The sequence below is a fragment of the Lepisosteus platostomus genome, chromosome 7 (assembly GCF_059453375.1).
Source record: "Lepisosteus platostomus isolate fLepPlt1 chromosome 7, fLepPlt1.hap1, whole genome shotgun sequence".
Taxonomy (NCBI): Eukaryota; Metazoa; Chordata; class Actinopteri; order Semionotiformes; family Lepisosteidae; genus Lepisosteus; species Lepisosteus platostomus.
The window spans coordinates 44,043,698-44,062,739 of record NC_142617.1 but is presented as its reverse complement, the minus strand read 5'-3'; the positions used below and the strand labels follow the sequence as shown (position 1 = coordinate 44,062,739).

The following is a 19,042-nucleotide window of genomic DNA, read 5'->3' as shown; positions in this document are numbered from 1 at the left end:
TACTCCAGAACAAAAAATGTATTAAAATATTACTGTTTACAGTGGACAAAATAAGAGACAAAACATTGTACTGTATTTTTTGTCTTTATTCAATATATTTTTCAGTGCACAATAATTATGATACAGCATTCCTGTCCATATTTCACTGGTCTGGCTTTGCTTGAATACGGTTCCATATGGAAAGTAGAAACAGCTATGAAATGAGGCTAGCTCCAAACTAAAACAATTACTGTGTATATATTTATATATGTATATTATAATACAATTATCTGATTTCCATAAAACAGAAACATCAAGAAAAAAATACAAAATAAAAAAATCTCGCAATCCCTCAATGGGAATTTCCAGCTTAACAACTTGGAACATTTCTATAAATATTCAATATTTCATATATATAATATCAAACAAGTACCGGTGCTAAAGTTACAATACAGTAAAGAACAAGTAATTTCTAGTGTTTGCTGAGGGTGAACAAAAAGGAGTACGGAGGTGTAACCCCTTCCAGCATCCAGAACGCAGCCCCTTTAAACAAACAGCTGCCTATTTCTCTCAACTTCTAATGCGGCATAGACCCTCAAAATTGCACATCTTTCTTTGAACTGCTTTTGCTCAACTTTTCTGACCTCAGATGCCTGCTGCCTTTTGAAACCCCTTCAGCAGGGCAGGACTGCAGTCAAGTTCCACTGACTCGCACCCCGGACCGACGACATTCCCCCAAACGCATTCGTACGAAACTATGCTGGCTGAGGCACGGGGTTAAAAAAAAACATCAAAGCGAATGTTTTAGAAAACCTCATTAAAACTACTTTTTAAGTGTCAAGAGAAAATAAAGAAACTTGCTTTTGTCAACAACCTCAAATCCCGCGAACAATGAATTTAAAGTTCTTCCTGGCGACCTCAGTCACTAATTATGCACTGTTTGAGGAAAATGCATCGAAGACCTGCAACAAATTACCCTTTTTAAAAAAATATAATATTGCACAAGATTGCTTTCCTTTTATCTAGAATGTTATATAATCTGCATTTTCCAAGAACATTTTTTGAATGTAAACATCTAATCAAGTTCTCTTTTATCACATCACAAACACGCTAGGTTATCATTTACATTCAATGTGACTTTGAAGTTATGAACAGATACTGAAGTTATGAATAGTGGGAATACAACAGTCTCTTTTTAAAAAAATATCTTTAAATACCTTTGAATTAAATACAAATGTAGTTATCCAAAACAACTATGTAATCCATGTTGAATTAATTCAAAACACAACACTTTTGTCTTTTTTAGAAACTCGGCACACCTGCCCACAGAACAATGCGCAAGATTTTCTCTGAATAGTACCTGGCCTCTTACACGTACATCATCAAGCACAAACCATACAAAAACAACTCTGCTGAGCAAGAGCAGCTAAGACCAAACCAATTCCGACCCCTGTATGACTATCCACCCATTTTCTAACTGCTTTTTCCCCAATACAGGGGCACGGAGGAGCTACAGCCCATCCCAGCAAGCAACGGGCACAAGGCAGGGTACATCCCGGACAGGACATGAGTCCATCGCAGGGCTGACACAAACGTGCACACACTCACACAATGGCCAATTTTTCCAGAAGCCAATTAACCTCTAATACTATGTCTCTGGACTGTGGGAGGAAACTGGAGCACGCAGAGGAAACCCACGTGAACACAGGGAAGAACTTACCAACTCCACGCAGATAGCACTCCAACTCCAGAACTGAACCCAGGGACCCAGTGCTGCAAGACAGCAAGACTAACCACTCTGCCACCATGCTGCTCCCTACAGAATATAGCAAACACTACGCATTTTCCTATCCAATTATCAACAGCATAAGCCACTGTTTTGTATTCCTTAGTGTTGTATGTCTGACAACATGAACTCAGTGCATTTTCAAATATAAAACATCATAGATAAAAACATGCAGTCTGCTTGGTGCAGCTGTTTCTTTACCACATCCAGCTGGACTGCTGCTGTTGCTATATCACATGGTTCCCCACAGGTGGGTTGGCAAGCTTTTGCTCCAGGAATCTGCAAGGGTTTACACCTCATACAAAGGGTCTAACACAAATCTACACCACAAAATTCTACTGAAGTACCCAAAGAAATACAAAAACAGAAGACATCTCCGAAATAAAGGTAATACAAAGTCAACTCGTACTTGCCAACACTTCACACTCAAACAAAAAATTTTAAGACTGAAGCAGCAAGATGGCACATCGTTTTAAAAAAGCATTTTTGTCTACTGAAGCTATGCCCACAGAATAGTTGGCAAGTACAGATTATCAAGGTGCACTCACGCTGGGCAAGTGGCACGACTCAGAGTCAGTGGGAGGAGAACAGGGCACAGGCTTGGTAAATGCTGTTTTCCAGTACCAACTGAGAACCACAATCCTCTGGAAACAACTCTCTCCAAAGAAGCCATCGCAACACCCTTAGGAGAATGCTGATAACGATGTTTCTTGACGTTTTTGTTAGGTGGTCAAAATGAAAGACATTCACAGAGAAAAGTAAATGAACTACAAAATTTTCCACTAATTGTCGAATCAAGAAAAACAAGAAACTGACTCAGTATTTTTTCCTCTAACATTTAAGCTTTTGATTAACCTCAAATGCACTTGTACACTTAACAGTGTTTTACACAGAACCCACATGCATAAGCTTTTAGCCTTTCCAAAATCCACTGGTCCTGCTAGTGTTCTTGCTTTTTGGGCCAAACTCCATTACTATTCTAAATGGATTTAAAATCAACGTATAACTAAATTTTGCTTTTTCTTTCTAGGCAATATGACCACCGGAGTGCACACTGCACTGCTCAGGAGCTTAGTTCACTTGGAGAGAACAGAGCCAGGACTCTCAGTGGGCCAGACTCGAGCTCTTTCTCCCAGCTGCCCCTCAGATACATTCAAAGAGGTTTTTGACATTGTGGTGCATGACACCCTGAGAGCTCTCAGTCCCCCCGCGGACACCCAAAGGATTCTGACGATTTAAGACTTGCCTTAGGTTAAAGAATGTTCCCACAATAGTAGTGACTGAAGGACAGACCGACAAAACAGACAAGTACACAAGCAAATATGTACAGCTAACAAACAATTCAGTACCAACAAGAACATGCAACTGTACAAACAAAAAATGTTTAAAAATATATATATATACTGTATAAGCAACGGAAAGTCAAGTGCATGCACAAGACAGAGCAAGGGGAAATGGGACTGTAAACATTAACCATCCGACAGAGCAGTCTTCCAAAATTGCGTAGTGTTAACCTACCTGCACACTGGGGGGTGGGGGTTGATGGGGTGGTAGCAAGAACTTAAATAATTACAAAAACATGGAGGTAACACTGGTACCAAATATCCCCAATCTGGAATATGAAGAAGAAACACCCATGCTCCTAAAATTAAAACACATTTCTGAAAGATCCCCGTACAAGCGACAGGGAAGGAGACAGACTGACACACACGGCATTTATACATTTTCCACTCTGGGAAAAAAGTTACAAATTAAATCCATTTTGGATTACAATAGTTATTAAATCATCATTAAATAAAACCTTTAAAAACTGCAAAAGTATTGCATAACATAAAATGTATACTGTACAAGCCTTGTTTCTCAAAGGTTTGCATAATCATCAAAGTAACAGCAGGCAACACTTATCCCAAAGGCAATAAAGGCCACTAAAACCTCCTAATGGAATGTTCCTAAAACAAATTGAAAAACTGGGAATATCTGCTACCAGGCGAAGCAGCCATTGACAGACAGAGATGGGAGAACAGAGAACTCCTTCAGAAAGGAGGTGTGTCTGGTTGTGATCCTAGGTTGAATGCACAGCAACACCCGAACCATTCTCAGCACAGGGAACAGATTCCCATTTTTCAGAAAGCAAGTCACTTCCTGTAAACACCTTACAATGTTAGGCAAAATGGAATGAGGAAGTAAATTTGGCACAGCCTCTTTCTGTCCCACCCCAAACAAAACATCACATCCCACGAGCAGGCTCATGAAAACACATCACAGAGATTAAACATATGAAGCTTGATACATTTTCTGTTAACTTCACAGATCACAAAAAAATAGACTCATCTAATGGAGTTCTGCGTGTTTTCGTGTTTCCTGTTTTTTAAATGTCTCCTGGGAGGTGGTGGGATGGGAGGGAGAGGGAGAAATATTATAGCATGAAGGCAGGCAGGCATCAGCTTTGTGCAAATGAAGTCATCCAGAAATGAAAAAAGTGTATGTGACTTTTACAGGAGGCAGGCCTAAGCACGATCAGTGCTGTGTGAGCTCACCCTGCTCACTGATAAAGAGGGTGCTGGCTACACCGTTGTCAGCCCCCCAGCCACAACACATTTCCCAGCATCACACACCAGGGTGCACCAAGGCACCCTGCCCCTTCATCCCACATGAGACACGGATCATTCGAGAGCCTGCGACTGAGAAACAGTCACTGCTTGGCAAAGGAAAAGTTTAAGAGCAAATGAAAATAAAATTTTAACACATAAGGTGTTGCTTACAGTACCCAGTAACACCTTGGCACTTTGAGAGGTGATGAAGTGAACTTTAATCCCCAGGGTCAACTGCACTGGAAAGAAAGCACTGATGCTCACACGGGCATCATGGCAGAGGATGAGTGAAAAGCATTTTGTGATTCACCCTCTGAGATCAAAGGTCTCTTTCATCAGCACACACATGTCCCCTCTGTGTCAAGACAAGTCATCCCCCTCCTCCCATACCAATCCAGCACCCTGGGGACAGGGCAATGCCTTGGCACCTATTTGCTATGGCACAGAACAGTGATATGTGAAGGCAAAGAATGGGCCCTGAGTTTTCTCAGCTGGAGAGCAAAGCTGGAGCTACTGACTCAGTTTTAAACTAAAACTTTTAAATTGCAATAACTCGTTTTTCTTACTTTTGGCCTAATTTGCAAATGTATTCAGACATTCATAGCAGCAGACATGCCACTGTGTGTTAGTATGTATACACAAAGATATACATATGTATATGTACATGTCTGTACAGTCGTCCCAAGCTCAGCTCCCAGGCTAAGAAAGAACACACAGGGTGACTCAGGGAAGGCTGGGTTCCTGCAGAAGCACAGCCACCCTGCCCTCCATAAAGCTTGCCATTCAGTCACAATCTTTGGGGTTATAAGGCTGCTTTGTGCTAGTTTCATAGAAAGCACTCCTGTCCTTTCACCAGGATCCCAGCCATTCCTAAACACTGCTGCAGATCTTTCTTTCAAAAAGATTGCTATCCTCAAGAACCTTCCACTCCAGAGCCCAGGCACTGAGACTTAGTTTACTGAAGTGCTTCTTTCTGGACCTCCCATGCTGTACTCTGGAGATCTAGGATGACAAATGAAAAAGTTACAGGTTTCTAGTCACCATTGTGAATCCAGTTTTGGCAAAAGTTAGTTTAAAAAGCACTACCTTTACACTTACAAGTTACTATGTATAGGATTTCTTTTTTCATATGCTAAAAAACTGAGGGAAACTGCTTTTAAGAATTAATAACTTACTTTACAAATAACTGGACACACAGTACACAGATACTTTTTTCACCTAACTTCTTGATCACTTTAAAAGTAATCTCTTATAAAAGTAACTTTCCCCAAAACTGTATGAATCTGATAAAATGCAGAAAAAAATGGCAAACTCCAGAAATTAAGCACTCTGCATAGCTGCTGCATCTCAATGGCACAACGATGGGTGTGGACAGCCAGTCACTGTGCAGTGTGACAGGGGGGGGTTTCAGCGCATGGGTTTCAGTGCTGATGTGGATAGTGGCTCTCCTGATGAGGTGGGGGGGGGACAAACAGAGCAATCTCATGCTCTGTCACTCAGGGGAACATACAAGCCAAAGGTCACACATACCATTGGCAAGATGGGCTTATAGAAATCCAACAGGAACCCAGATTAAGATCACTGGGGTCATCAGAGCCACCCTGATAAGAACCTGGCACTAAGCTGTTACAATAAAGCTCTAAACTAAAGCTGAATTCCTGTTTTCTAAATAATTGATCTTTGAAAGTTCCTCTGAAAAAATATACAATCTATACATTTACAATTAATTCCTATTTCATTATTTTCCTAAAACAGTTCAATTTGCTCTAAACCTAAAGGCCAAGAAAAAACGCAGAGAAAGTAACATTTCACTTGATAACACGAGTGTTGTGCATTATGGATATTGCCCTTCAGAAATCACCCCTGCCTGTTCCAGACTTGGATTCCTACACAACCCTCCTGCCCTGAGAGAGGCATCAGGTCCTGCAACATTCCTGATGCCCCAAGGCTCAACAGGGATTTGAAACAAATTGAAACGCTATTGATTTGAAAGAAGGAAAACCCTCATTCACAGTTGAGACTTATTCTCTCTTTTTGGATTCGATGCTTAGCCCTCACATCCCAATACTATATAATGGCACATGGATTCAACATACTTACATACTGTGTACAGTAAATAGATTTGGCACCTTCAGAGAAAAGACATGCATAAATCCTTTCCTTTTAGTAGCTTCTAATAATGAAATGGTGCTATCAGCTTGAGTTGTGTGGTAACTAATGGCATAAGATGCAGAATCCTCTTTTCTTTTGTTACATCTCCATGTGCCTGAGAGAACTGCCCAGAGTTTACATCGGGGTTCGGAAATTTGAAAGACTGTGTCCAACAACCTGGCTCTGATGCAGGACCATATTCCTCTGCAGAGCTTGGGGCTGGACCCAGGTCAAGTTCCAGACTACAGGACCCGCATTTACAATTCAATGCGTATTTGTTAACTGTATGTTTGTTTACCCTTTTTGCGGCACCATCAGCCACAGGACAGCAGCTCCAACTCAGTGTAAACATGTGCAACCCAGCTCTAAACTCCATTTGCTCCACCTCAGGCAGTGGCACTATATGAGGGTCATTTCTGTGAGGTTAATTAAAAAGGCTCTTCACTCTTCATGGTGCCTCTATGATCAATTTGGTTTTGTTAAAGAAGCCTATGCCCCTTCTTTTGGCACACACAACACTTTTTCCTTTACACCGGAAGAACCAAGTTCCCTGCATAAAGTCTGTGTCATAGTTTTATATTTTCAAAAGTATGAGGCCAATAAATACATCCTGAATGTGCAATCACTCAAGACAGAAATACTGTCTTTGCACCGTCTGTTTCATGGTGTGAAGTTTTAGTTTACATAAAAGATAAGGTGGAAATAAAAGACTTCTAAAATCTAGTTTCAGACACTGGAATAATATTATCACAAATTTATGGAACCTTAAAAGGCACCAAATGGGGCCTCCTCAGCTCACTGAGACGGAACCACCCTATGGCTGAAAGAAAGGGACACTGATTGCAGGAAACCCCCTGCTCAAAAAGGAAGAATGAAAAGAGGAAACTGCATCTTGCGAAATGTGCAAGTCTTGATGGAAGGTGCATCATTCACAATTCACAGCGCCTGCAACCCTGCCAGCTGAGGAACCTGCCCTGCCAAAGCCCTGGCAGCTGGCAAGACTTTTTTCCAGGAGCTGCTGCCATGCAAAAAAATGTGTCTTACCAGATGCAAATCTTCCGTGGGCCAGCTAGTTTCAGCCAAACCCTTAAGAAGTTCCAAATTTACTTATTAGTTTCATCTGATTTCCTGCCATCCAAGTGTCTCAGTCACAGGCAGCTCAGTACAACTGCCTCAACAGGGCCACAGATACACAGAGCCCCTCGTTCCCACACTCACAGAGGGACACACAGGGGGATGAATCAAGGAAGAGGATGAGCAGGAAACAGATGGGAAAAACAGGCTCTGGATGAGGGGGAAAAGGAGGTGATCTACTGAGGGGAAATCTGGAGAGGCTCGGAGACAGGAAACAAGTGTAGCCCATCTGACCTCTCAACCTCTCCTCCTCCCTTTCTCTCTCTCCTCACAGCGGCAGATCGGTGCTGTTGTGCCTGGTCTTTCGGGAGGTGCCGTCATCGCGGGGCAGTGCCCTCTGCAGGCTGGACATAGCTGCCGTCTTCTTCAGATCGATCACGGCATAGAACTCACTGTGCCGGGGTGGCTGGGAAGTGCCAATGGGCACAGGCTTTTGATGCTGCTGCTGGGGGTTCCCACACTCCGAATCCCCATCCAGATCCACTTGGATGTAGTTGAGCTGCCGCTGCTGGGAGAGGTCCCGCCCGACCCCGCCTCCTCTGCGGAAGTCAAAGCTGAAGACTCCGCCGCCACCCCCTACATGGCAGTCGGCTCTGTGCTGCCCCCTTGGGGGGCACGCCGGCCTGCGGACGCCCGGCTGCACACGCTCGGTGTTAACGTAGTTGCGCATGACATCGCGTCCATCCCCTCCTCCATCCTGGTGGTATCCGTTGGGCGTTCCGGGGTCCTCCGAGTACTCGTCATACTCCTCCTCCTCATAGTCCTCCTCATCCTGCTCGTCGTCCTCCTCATCCTGCTCCTCCTCTCGCTGCAGGGCGCGGTACTCCCACACTGGCGGCAGTGAGGGCAGGTTCTCATAGTTCAGCAGCGCCGTCTTACGGTGCCCGCTGCCCACTCCCCCTCCTGCTCTTTCGCAGCTATAGCCCTGGGCAGGCAGGGCGTGTGGGAGGGCATGAGGCAGGGAGTGGGAGTGTGGCAGAGCGCGAGAGTGACAGTGGCCCTCCCCCCCACTGCTGCTACTGCTCGACCCTCCCGAGAGGGAGACGCTGCCCGGGCACAGCTTCAGCCGCCCGCTCCCGCCCCCCCTGCGCAGCTCACCGCCGCGCCCGCCGCCCAGCCCGTTGATGTTCTCGTAGGCCAGCCGCACAGCCTGACAGCCCTCCTCGTGCTCGCCCGCAGCACTACCATGGCGATGCAGCAGGTGGTGGTGGTGATAGGAGTGGGCGGCGTGGGAGTGTGGGGGAGGCAGGGGCGGGGGGCCCCCTCCTCCCTCATGCTCCGAGCCACCCCCGCCTACCCCCTCCAGCGTCAGGTGGCCGTGCGGGTGGCGCATGTGGACCTGCTTTCCCAGCGCCTCCCTCTCCATGTCCATGAGCCTGCGCTGGGCCGGTGTGGGTCCCAGCACAAACTTCACCTCCCCTGAAGGTGGCTGCAGGAACACCTGGGGGTTTCGCTCTTCCAGGGGGCAGCAGTGGATCACAGGGTGACCCCCTGGCCCCCCACCTCCCCCCCGAGCACTCTCGGGGTAGGGGTTTGGCCGGACCTCAGGTAAAGAGTGGACACAGTGCCGGCCCCTGACATCTCCTTCTACGCTGGCAGTGTTCACATAGGTGTGGGCCTGAGGGAGACAGGGGAGAAGCTGAATCAGGTACACTGACTGCACAGCCACCTCGTTACACTCTTCACGTTAACGAGTACAGCCACCTTCACACTACACATTCAACGAATGCAGACTAATTATACTAATTCATTTGGTTTGTGATTTTTTAAAATTATTTTAATACATTTTTCTTGTTTCTTACTGTATTACTTTGTTTCTGCAGTTCAATAAATGCTGTTGGACTTAAGTAAAAAGTTGTACTTATACAGGCAAGCACTAATACACAGTTACAGTTCATTAGAAATGGGCGGTCTTTATTACCTGTACAAAGCAGGGAATCACTTTTGCACTAAGCACTCCTAAGATGGACAGTTCTTTAAAACTCTGCTCAATGCTTTGAATTTAGAAACCTTTTCCTTTAATAAATTCAATTTTGAAAAACACCTTTTTAACACTGGGTTTGATCTTGTCATGGCCACATTTCCATCCTTAAGTATATCACAGCACATTCACTAGTTCATATAACATAAGCATTATATGTCCAACACTTTGGGATCTTCATGGATAAAAGGTGCTATAATAATTAAAAGAATTAATTACAACTACAGTTGAGGCTGTGCAGTGATTTCTTACCCAGCCATAAATAACGAAATCATTTTTTGGTTCTATTGTCTGTTCAGCCTTAAGCACAACCAACAATATTCCACTGGACAGGTTCGACTAGGCAGATTAAAATACACACTGTCTGTGGTCTTCACTAGTTATTTAAGAGAACAAATTCTTATTTACAATGCCAGCCTGGAGACAGGTCAATAAATACCAGCACATTAAATTGCTCAAGAGTCCGGTACCAGGGCCCCAGCCAGGATTTGTCAGTACTGCCTGCGTTTGTCACAGTCTCATTTCCATAAGGAGAGATGTTCATGTGAAGGAGAGCCAAGGTCCCAGCTGAGTGACAGTGCTGCTCACCTGGTCCTCCAGCCCCATGAAGCCGTGGGCGTGGTCCTCAGCAAGCGAGGGGTGCCGGGTGGACGGGTGAGACGAGCCATCTGCGCTGACAGGGTACCCTGGGTATCCGTTGGGGAATCCCTGAACTGTGTATGCTGGAGCTGCCATCCAAAAGACAGCAAGAGGTTACTGACAGGCTTCCAAACTCACTAAGGACAGGTTTGCACAATCAGGATGGGATAGTTTCCCAGTTTTATCTGGCACCTATACTGTAACATGGAAATACAGACTTAGCATCCCTGCACATAAGAAAAATAAAGAGAATAGCTGTCACATTTTTCAGTTTATCACATCCTTCAGCACATTTACTTCATCCATATTAATTCACATAGATTATGCTCTGACTCATCTGAAAAAAGCTATCTACTATATACCTTAGTTCCTCCATTAGTACACATTCTGTCACTGTCTTTTTTCACTTCTCTTCCTGGTTTCTCTGAACACTTATGAACTAGCTACAAAAACTTCAGGGCGAGGAATGCCACAGAGCTCAGTGTCTTTCCTTCATCATCACATTGGGATTAAAGACTGAATGCCTGGTATGAGAATTTGCACTGTCCCTGACCACAGAGAGGCTATTGTGCCCCCCAGTGGAGAAGACATGCCATGCACATCAAAGCTATATTAAGCACAAGGGAGAAGAGAAATAAACAGAAGAGTTAAGAAATGGCCCTAATTTTAAAGCTTTTAACCACACTGCCTCTGTCCAGAACAGTGTACCGTGACAAGCTATTGCTTTTCTACTTGTTAGTGGAAGCAAAAAGCACTAATCTCCGGACAGCAACCAACCGCACTGCTCAAGGACAACTAAATCTGCTGGGACAGGAAGGCACATTCTTCGTTCCTTTTTAAAATCAGAGAGTCGAGAAAGCCAGAATGGGAAAACGGGGGAAGGGATTCTGAAGCGATACCGAAGCCCCACCACGAATGCTGCGTGGGAGTGGCCACTCACTGCTGGGGGTCTGAGGGGTGCGCGGCAGCTCCAGCTCAGGGGCGTGGCTGTTGTGGGTGATGATGACCGGCTCCTCCACCACATTGATGCTGTTACACTGCATGAGCTCCTGCAGCAGATTGAAGATCTCCTCGGCACGGGAGCACTTGAAGGCAAAGATCCCTGCAGGGAGACAATGGGACTCATAACGCCATGCGGACACACAACCAGAACCGCTCACACACTGGTCTCTGCAATGGGGCACCGACAGACAGACGGTGGCATAACCCTGCCACACGAACACTGGGCTTAACCCTCATTACCTCACTGAACTGGATCCCAAAAATCACGGCACTGTACATCAAGGAAGATGGGAACGTGCAATAAAAGAGTAGGCTGGAGTGAAACAGCTATGAAGAGGTGGAGAGGGGGATCTGTGGAGCAGCCTTGGTGAGGCCTTTGTTCTGCCGTGGATTAAAAGGGGCAGATGACGATAAGATCACTTTATTGACCATATACAATTTCTTGTATAAGAAATTTGTCTTTTTTCCGCATACCCCAGCTTGCATGAGACACACAGACGGGGAGAGAAGCTTGGGGTCAGAACGCAGAGTCAGCCATTTATGCCCTGGGGCAGTTGGGGTAAAGGGGCTTGCTCAGGGGCCCAACGGAGTAGGATTCCTCTACCAGCCGCGGGATTTGAACCAGCAACCTTCCAGCCATAGGAGCAGATCCTCAGCCACAAAGCCACCGCTCCGCCCCTCATGATGATGATTTTTGGGTGATATAATGAAATGATAAATGGTTTAGTGATTATCATAACATAAGAAATTAAAAAAGGCTAAAACTGTTCTTATATGCAATGTTAAAAAGACCATGCAAAGTTAGGTGAAGAAAAAGATCATTTTATTCTTTACAGATCAGCAGTAAAACTGGTGACATGCTTGAGGTACTCTCTGCAGTTTTCATTTCTGGTCAAAGCAGGACGGGCTGAGACACCTGATCCGTGACCCAAATGCAGATTTGAGGTCAGTCCAGGCTGTAGCAGCAGAGCTTACCTTGCCCAGTCTGGCAGCGCCGCCCGCTCTCGAAAGAGAAGAGGTTGGAATCATAGCCATAGCGGCGCAGGCAGAGGTAGGGCCACCGCACGGCGTCGCGCTTGCGTGTGTGCAGGATGAGCTCAGTCTGCGTGAGCTCCATGATGCCGGAGCCCAGCTCGTTGCCTTCATCATCGACATTTGTCACCTGTGCAACAAAGACACATTGTCACAATGACGCAGCGTGGCCCCACCAAGACTGCACAAGACAGATGCAAGAATCTAATCAGCACGCAGAAGCACGCAGCTGCGGGTGGGGACCGGGCACGCAGCAGGACTGGGCATACAGCTCCTGGCAGAGACTGGGCACGCAGCGAGACTGGGCACGAAGCTGCTGGTGGGAACCAGGCACCCAGCAGGACTGGGCATACAGCTGCTGGTGGGGACTGGGCACGCAGCAGGACTGGGCACAAAGCAAGACTGGCACGTAGCTGCTGGTGGGGACCAGGCACGCAGCAGGACTGGGCACGCAGCAGGACTGCATACAGCTGCTGGCGGAGACTGGGCATGAAGCTGCTGGCGGGGACTGGGCATGAAGCTGCTGGCGGGGACTGGGCACGCAGCTGCTGGCGGGGACCGGGCACACAGCAGGACTGGGGACGCAGCAGGACCGGGCACGCAGCTGTTGGCGGAGACTGGGCACACAGCTGCTGGTGGGGAGTAGGCATGCAGCAGGGCCGGGCACGCAGCTGCTGGCGGGGACTGGGCACACAGCTGCTGGCGGGGACTGGGTACCCAGCAGGATTGGGCACACAGCAGGACTGGGCATTCAGCTGCTGGCGGGGACTGGGCACATCCAGCATCTGTCAGCAGGTCAGGAGTTCCCATACTCAACAGCCCCTGAGGTTCCCAAGTTTAAAAATGCACCAAGTTTATTGTAAAAAAGCAGCAGAAAGCAGAACCATTGAAATTTATACAAATGAGTAAATACTTTATATTTTCATACTGGAAAGAAATAGAAAGAAGAATTATATTTTTATTTGGGGAGGTGGCAAACATGGAAGTGGCAAAAGTCCCCCCTCAGCAAAAATGGTTGTGATTATTGAGAATAAAAGGCTTTGTGAGCAGGGTCTCTACCACAGAGACTATGTGCCACAGAGCTCTGGAGACACTGTGGTGAAATCAGTACCTTGAACTTGGTTGGGTGGGTGTCTGGGATTGTGTCTCTGTACAGACAGCTCCAGCAGCTTCCCATTGCTTCAGCAAACCAGCTGACACCTGTGAAAAGCCACAGCAATACTGAGAGATTGTCATCAGCTCACACATTAACTCTCATTTCACCAGTCTGGGCTTCACTGACCCCCACCTTCATTTCATAATACTGCACACAGACCTAACCAGACCCCTAATATGAAAATAGAACACCCTCTTAACACCAAAAAATGTTGTCCAGTTTTTCTGGAAAATTCTGTGTGAAAGCCTCTCCTTTGCTTAAAAGAAAAAGCAAAAGAGGAAGAAAGAGATTTATTGAATGGTAGTTCCTACCCCACTCAACACACGCACACAAACTTCACTCACCCAGTCCAGGCCATCAGTGGGAGAGAATCCCGCTTCAATCCCAGAATCCTCTACTGGGCGTCATGGTGAACAGGAGCATATAGGTTCAAAGTGCATTTCCATGGTGAACAGGACTTCTTCTTACCTGTGAGCACAATAAAAGCATGCAAATTTCATTCCCCAACTCAATGGAAAAACAGAGATTTGGTGTCAGTAAATTAACTGCTTCGCCTGTGATTCTCCTGCCAAACCTGCCTTACTTTATTTTTCCCACTTTATTTAGAGAAAAATAAAATAAAAATAAATAAAAAGAAAAGCTTTATAATCCAGAATAAAGTAACAGACGATATGATAAACTTAAATAATAAGGCTGTCTAGTAGCTTTATTCAAAGTCTTGCCATGGAGCTCATTCAGTTAGTTCTTCCTTGTTGATTTAATCAAGTTATCTTAATCCTAACAGTTTTAGAGATGGCCAGGAAAAAAATGCAAATTACAATTTTCAATACCCAACAATCACCGAGTAAAAAACGGAACTGGAAAAAAATGTTGTTGCTAATTTATTCATTAAACAATATTAAACATCCACAGCGAGTATGCACTGCCCTTCAACTTCTCTCCTCTACTACAGCAGAACCGGGGCCTTTTTTTTAACATTTGCATGCAGTTCTCTTTTCATTTAAGCACAGCCTCAAACTATTTCTACCTTTCCATTTACTGAACATTTTTCCACTATGCTCAGTAAATAAACCCTTACCGAATCTCACACAGCTCCAGGAGAAACACTAGTTGGACATCGACAATCAATACAATTTAATGAGCCTGTATTGTCTGGACAGCTCTGCTCCTCCTGGAGTGTCCACTGTGGAATTCAGGCACAGTGCAGCAGGTACTGGGCTGCAGTTCAGTCTGAATACCGCTCAGTTACAGACACAGGCACAGCTCCACACAGAAATGCCCATTTAGAGCTGCAAGTTTCACAGGACTGTACCAAAAATAAGAATTTCAAAGTCCCACTGAGTCAGAGTCACTGCGTAACAGCCTGAGCTATTTCAGGCTCTCGGGGCAGGAACTCAAAGGCAAGCCGCCAAGCTCGACAGAAGGAAGAAACAGAGCCAATAGAAATTCCAAACACTGAAAAGGACGGAGCACCTGCAATAGATGCTCCCGGTTTTGTTTATGCATTTGGAATTGCTACAGACTCACTTTTCAATGTAAAACCATCTGGAATATTGAGAGCACAGAGAGTCAGTATTTTTTATAACTGGTTACACAAGCAGGGTGGACCAAACACCTGGCCTCAGAACCACAGGGCCTGCTGGTTCTCTAACAATACCTCATCTGACACAAATGATCTCACCATCTGGACGGGTGCCCCCATCACATCCAGCCCTTTAAAGATGAGAATTTAAGACCTAACCATAGCTCAAGATATAGGACCTATAACACACTCTCAATACACTGGAGTTTTCTCCACTGTTGTTAGTTTGACTCACAAGCTGACAGAGTCTTTGTGGAAAAAGAGACTAAGCATTTAGTGTGCATTTATAGTCAGACTTTACTTCCACAGCCAAAAGCGTTTCTTCTTCTCTCTACTTTTCAATATGAAATTATCCTCCACACACTGACACAGCTCCCCACTATAGCTTCTATATATTAGACCTAAACTGTTGCCATTGTTATTTCACTAATAAAATCCTCAATTCACACACTGGAGAGATGTCATCCCTCCATATTTTGATAGCATAGGCTTCAGCCTTTGAACTTGGTCATTTCATTCAGCATGATATAATTCAGACCGATAAAGCCAGAGCAACCAAGGAGAACCTTCAATGTATGAAGTATTCATTCAATTATTTGGGGACACAATAGCAAATTTTAGATGTGCTTCAAGAAGTAAAACTGAAAATTACACAATGTGTTTTTCCAGTTCACAACAATTATTAATGATGTCCAGTACACTAATTAGTTCTAAATACAGAGATTTAAATAATGCATTTATAAATAACACAGCACAAACAACCTGAAGAAACAGCCCACACCTAAAGAAACCAAAACATTGTGTCTCTTTTCTTTACAGCATGGAATAAACCTTTACCTGTTCCTTTGCAGTCTACTTAAAAACAACCTCCTGCTGGGCTATTTAGATTAGCAATTCAAGGCATCACAAGTCTCACAGTTCTGAATGCTTGAAGAAGTATGACTAGGGAACAGAGTGAATCCAAGGGCAGGTGAACATGCAGGACCGGAGCAATATTCCTTAGACAAGGCAGAGGCACAGCATGTGCGGACAGCTCCGTCATACAATGTTAACCCATGTAAAAACGTCAGCAAGCTTTTTATCGTGAGACTTGTCTTATTTGGGTAATGTCTTATGTCTGATACTGCTTTGATACAAGATTGTTTTTCAAACCTTAATTCTGTCAGCTTTCCAACAAGATTTCATTCCAAACAAAAGCAGTTCATCCCACAGTAATCTCTCCACCATAACAACAGCATTATTATAAGAGCATAGGCAAGGTTTCAAACAAGGGGAGGCCTATCGGCCCTGTAACCAACCTCATCAGATCTCTGAAGCCAAGCAAAGTGGGGCTAAGCCAGTCCTTGTCAGTCCTGGGATGGGAGACCTCTTGCAAGAACCAGGTTGGTCAATGCTGATAGAAGAGCAGTAGGGGGCACTCTACCCTCTGCACCAGAATCTCCCAGTACGGTGCCTTGGGACCCTGTGCTGCACAAGTTGCTACTCCTCAAGTGAGGTCCCGACTATCTGTTCATTAAGAACAGGGTGTCCCCCTTAATTCACTGGGCAAAGCAGGCCCAATCTCTCACTTCTCCAGCCAATCTGCTGCACAGTGGGGCTCCCGGTGAAGAAAGGCTACTATGTCACCCAGGTGGATGAAGTGGGTCCCCTCCTATGGGAAAAGTCTGTTGGGATCCAATGGAATAGGACACCAACTCAGAACATTAATGATAATATTGGTCTGAACTTCTGTATAATTTGAGCTCCTTTTAGAAGACCACTGTCCCCAACTGCATGTTGATCTTTCAGCACGTGGGTGAGTTCATCCCTAACACAGTCTTTCGAATACTCGCAACAACTGTGAAAACTAAATTTGTCACAGGTCTGCTTACAATTCTCCACCGATACATCTCAGTCAATACTGTCACTTTAATGTTTCAACCCAGCACAAGCAGTACAGCCCAGTCCATATTGTGCTGTGTCCCACCACACACAGGAGATAAAACCGCTGACAACCCGACAGGAGGAAACCACAAGCCATCCGGACTGAGCGCAGAGAGCTGGTTCGGCAGGGACCTGTTCCGACATCATCGGCAGCTAACAATAACAACTGGAGCTCATCGCAGCACAGCAATGTCTTTATCCCCCAGCTGAATCAACCGGTGGAAGAACCGACTAATCGAAAAAGCACCTTTGTTGGCAGCGACTTTTTCCCGAGCCCATTTTATAAGGATGAATTTAAGTTTCATAGCCAGCAAAGGATCCACAATACAATAAACACTACAGGTTTAACGCACATCTTCATTTTTTTTTTCGTAAAAACGACGCCCAATCAGCAAGAGATGCTGTCCACGTTATGGATTGATCAATTAATCACAATGACTAGTCGGACAGTCAGCCCAGAGCCAGATGAATTGTCAGCTACATTTCTGACGTAGATTTTGCCATCAACCCAGTGCGATGTCTTCTGCGCGCTGTTACTTTAACACGTCTGCCTCTGGTACAATATTCCAGCTGCAGCTATTTGCCCCCACCGCTACGGCACCCCTCAGTATAGTCACCTGGAAAATGGTGTACTTGTACCGATTAACGATCGATGAAGAGAGAGGAAGAAAAAGGCATGTGCAAAAATACAAATACAGCTAGACAACGACGTGTAGGTATGATTCTGTGACTTTCAGGGAAAAAAAGAAAGAAAATGAAATGGTTTAACTGCGCAATAGTAACGACGATCATTACACAGAATAAGGTAGAAATAAATAAAGAGAAATTGTCGCTCTCAGGGGCTGTGGGAATGCATGACGGGCTATGAGCCATATGCATTCAAATAAGGTCTACCTGTACACGCAGCCCAGCTGCGGAACAGCGCGGAGAGAGAGCTCGGCTTCTCCATGTTCCCCAGCAGCAACGGGACTGCAGGAGAGCCAGCTCTGAGGCACCAGTACTCACATGTGAAACATTGCAGTGCGAGTCCAGTCCGAGCGAAGCTGCAGCCCTGTCCGTCTCGGCTGCGCGCGCTGCAATGCCTACACTCGCTGGGCCTGGCTCACATTTATTTCGGCACTTTCAAAAAACAAGAAGGAAAACAAAAGAAAATAAAAAAGGGGGAAAAAATGAATTCCACTTACGATACCCCCTCCCCCCCACTGCAGCGACAGGCCTCGGCTTGACATCTCCCGTCTAGGGGTCAGAGTTCATTAGCAGACAACGAGACTGTGCGCTCGGCAAGAAGGTAAGACAGCTGGAGGACTGAGGGGGGTACTGTTGTTGCACATAGCTACCACTTAGTGGCGCCAGATCTCAATGTTTTAAAGTCCCATGAAAACCCTTCTTTCACGATTTGCTGCCACAGTATTTAAAATGAATATATTGACTTGTTCAACTATTACTCATGGATGTATTATAATTTTGTATTATCATAAATATATATACAAATAAATGGTCTTGTTTGAAATATATTTTGAGATACCAAGACTAAATCAGACATGTTAAGACTACACAACCTCTTTGTGATCTGCTAATAAACGTATTGCCGACACAATCGCCTATTGTGTGCGGGGAAACAAGACCGCTAACTGCGTGCAGTGCTGTACACACATTTTTAGAAGAATTCGTTCGTGTAAATGTTCACTATGCATCCTCCCACAGATTCCCTCCAGCTCAGCCCAAGTGGTTTTATCCAGAAGCCCTGGTATGCAGTGTGCGCTGTCAGGTGCGCCGTCCTGCAGCATGAGGGACACAACTTCAGATGTGATTTATTGAACTAAGGTGAACCGGGCAGTCTGGTGCAGCAGTCTTCTCCAGCTCCTCCCTCCCGCTGTGCCGATGCAGTTAAGTATGCTCCTCCTTCTCCTTGATCTACTTACCACTCCCTTTGAGAAACAATCGATTGCAACATCACTTTATAGGAAGAGCGCAGCTGGCAGCACACAGAAAGATGCAGCAGAGGTGATGCATACACTGGCCAGGAAGAGAACAGTACATTTGTCTAAACTACGCTTATAGCTGGACTGTATATTACTATAGTCAC

The 19,042-nt window shown here is 45.4% G+C and overlaps 1 protein-coding gene across 5 annotated transcripts; it reads right to left on the bottom strand.

Annotated features, from left to right (window-relative positions):
* Window positions 1–65: 65 nt before the first annotated feature.
* Window positions 66–18,257, bottom strand: frs3 (fibroblast growth factor receptor substrate 3). 5 transcript variants are annotated; one of them, XR_015940248.1, is made up of 8 exons: window positions 17,962–18,189; window positions 13,796–13,919; window positions 13,407–13,495; window positions 12,239–12,425; window positions 11,172–11,363; window positions 10,211–10,350; window positions 7,552–9,259; window positions 66–5,358 (listed from the first exon to the last, which is right to left on the bottom strand). XR_015940248.1 is itself a non-coding variant. In XM_088640682.1 (8 exons), the coding sequence occupies exons 3-7, from the start codon at window positions 13,470–13,472 to the stop codon at window positions 7,910–7,912; spliced, it is 1,935 nt and encodes a 644-aa protein (XP_088496808.1). In that variant the 5' UTR covers window positions 13,473–13,495; window positions 13,796–13,919; window positions 17,962–18,189; the 3' UTR covers window positions 66–5,358; window positions 7,876–7,909. The 5 variants fall into 5 exon arrangements, 4 of the variants coding, with proteins under 4 accessions (XP_088496808.1, XP_088496809.1, XP_088496807.1 ...); XM_088640682.1 differs by having other exon boundaries at window positions 7,876–9,259; XM_088640683.1 differs by having other exon boundaries at window positions 66–9,259; window positions 18,141–18,257.
* Window positions 18,258–19,042: the final 785 nt, after the last annotated feature.

Excerpts from the sequence above, each read along its gene's own strand:
- frs3 (XM_088640683.1), bottom strand. The coding sequence starts at position 13,472 with ATGGGAAGCTGCTGGAGCTGTCTGTACAGAGACACAATCCCAGACACC. Across the intron at positions 11,364-12,238 it reads GCGCTGCCAGACTGGGCAAG|GGATCTTTGCCTTCAAGTGC; the intron begins GTAAGCTCTGCT and ends GTCTCCCTGCAG. Across the intron at positions 9,260-10,210 it reads TCATGGGGCTGGAGGACCAG|GCCCACACCTATGTGAACAC; the intron begins GTGAGCAGCACT and ends TGTCTCCCTCAG.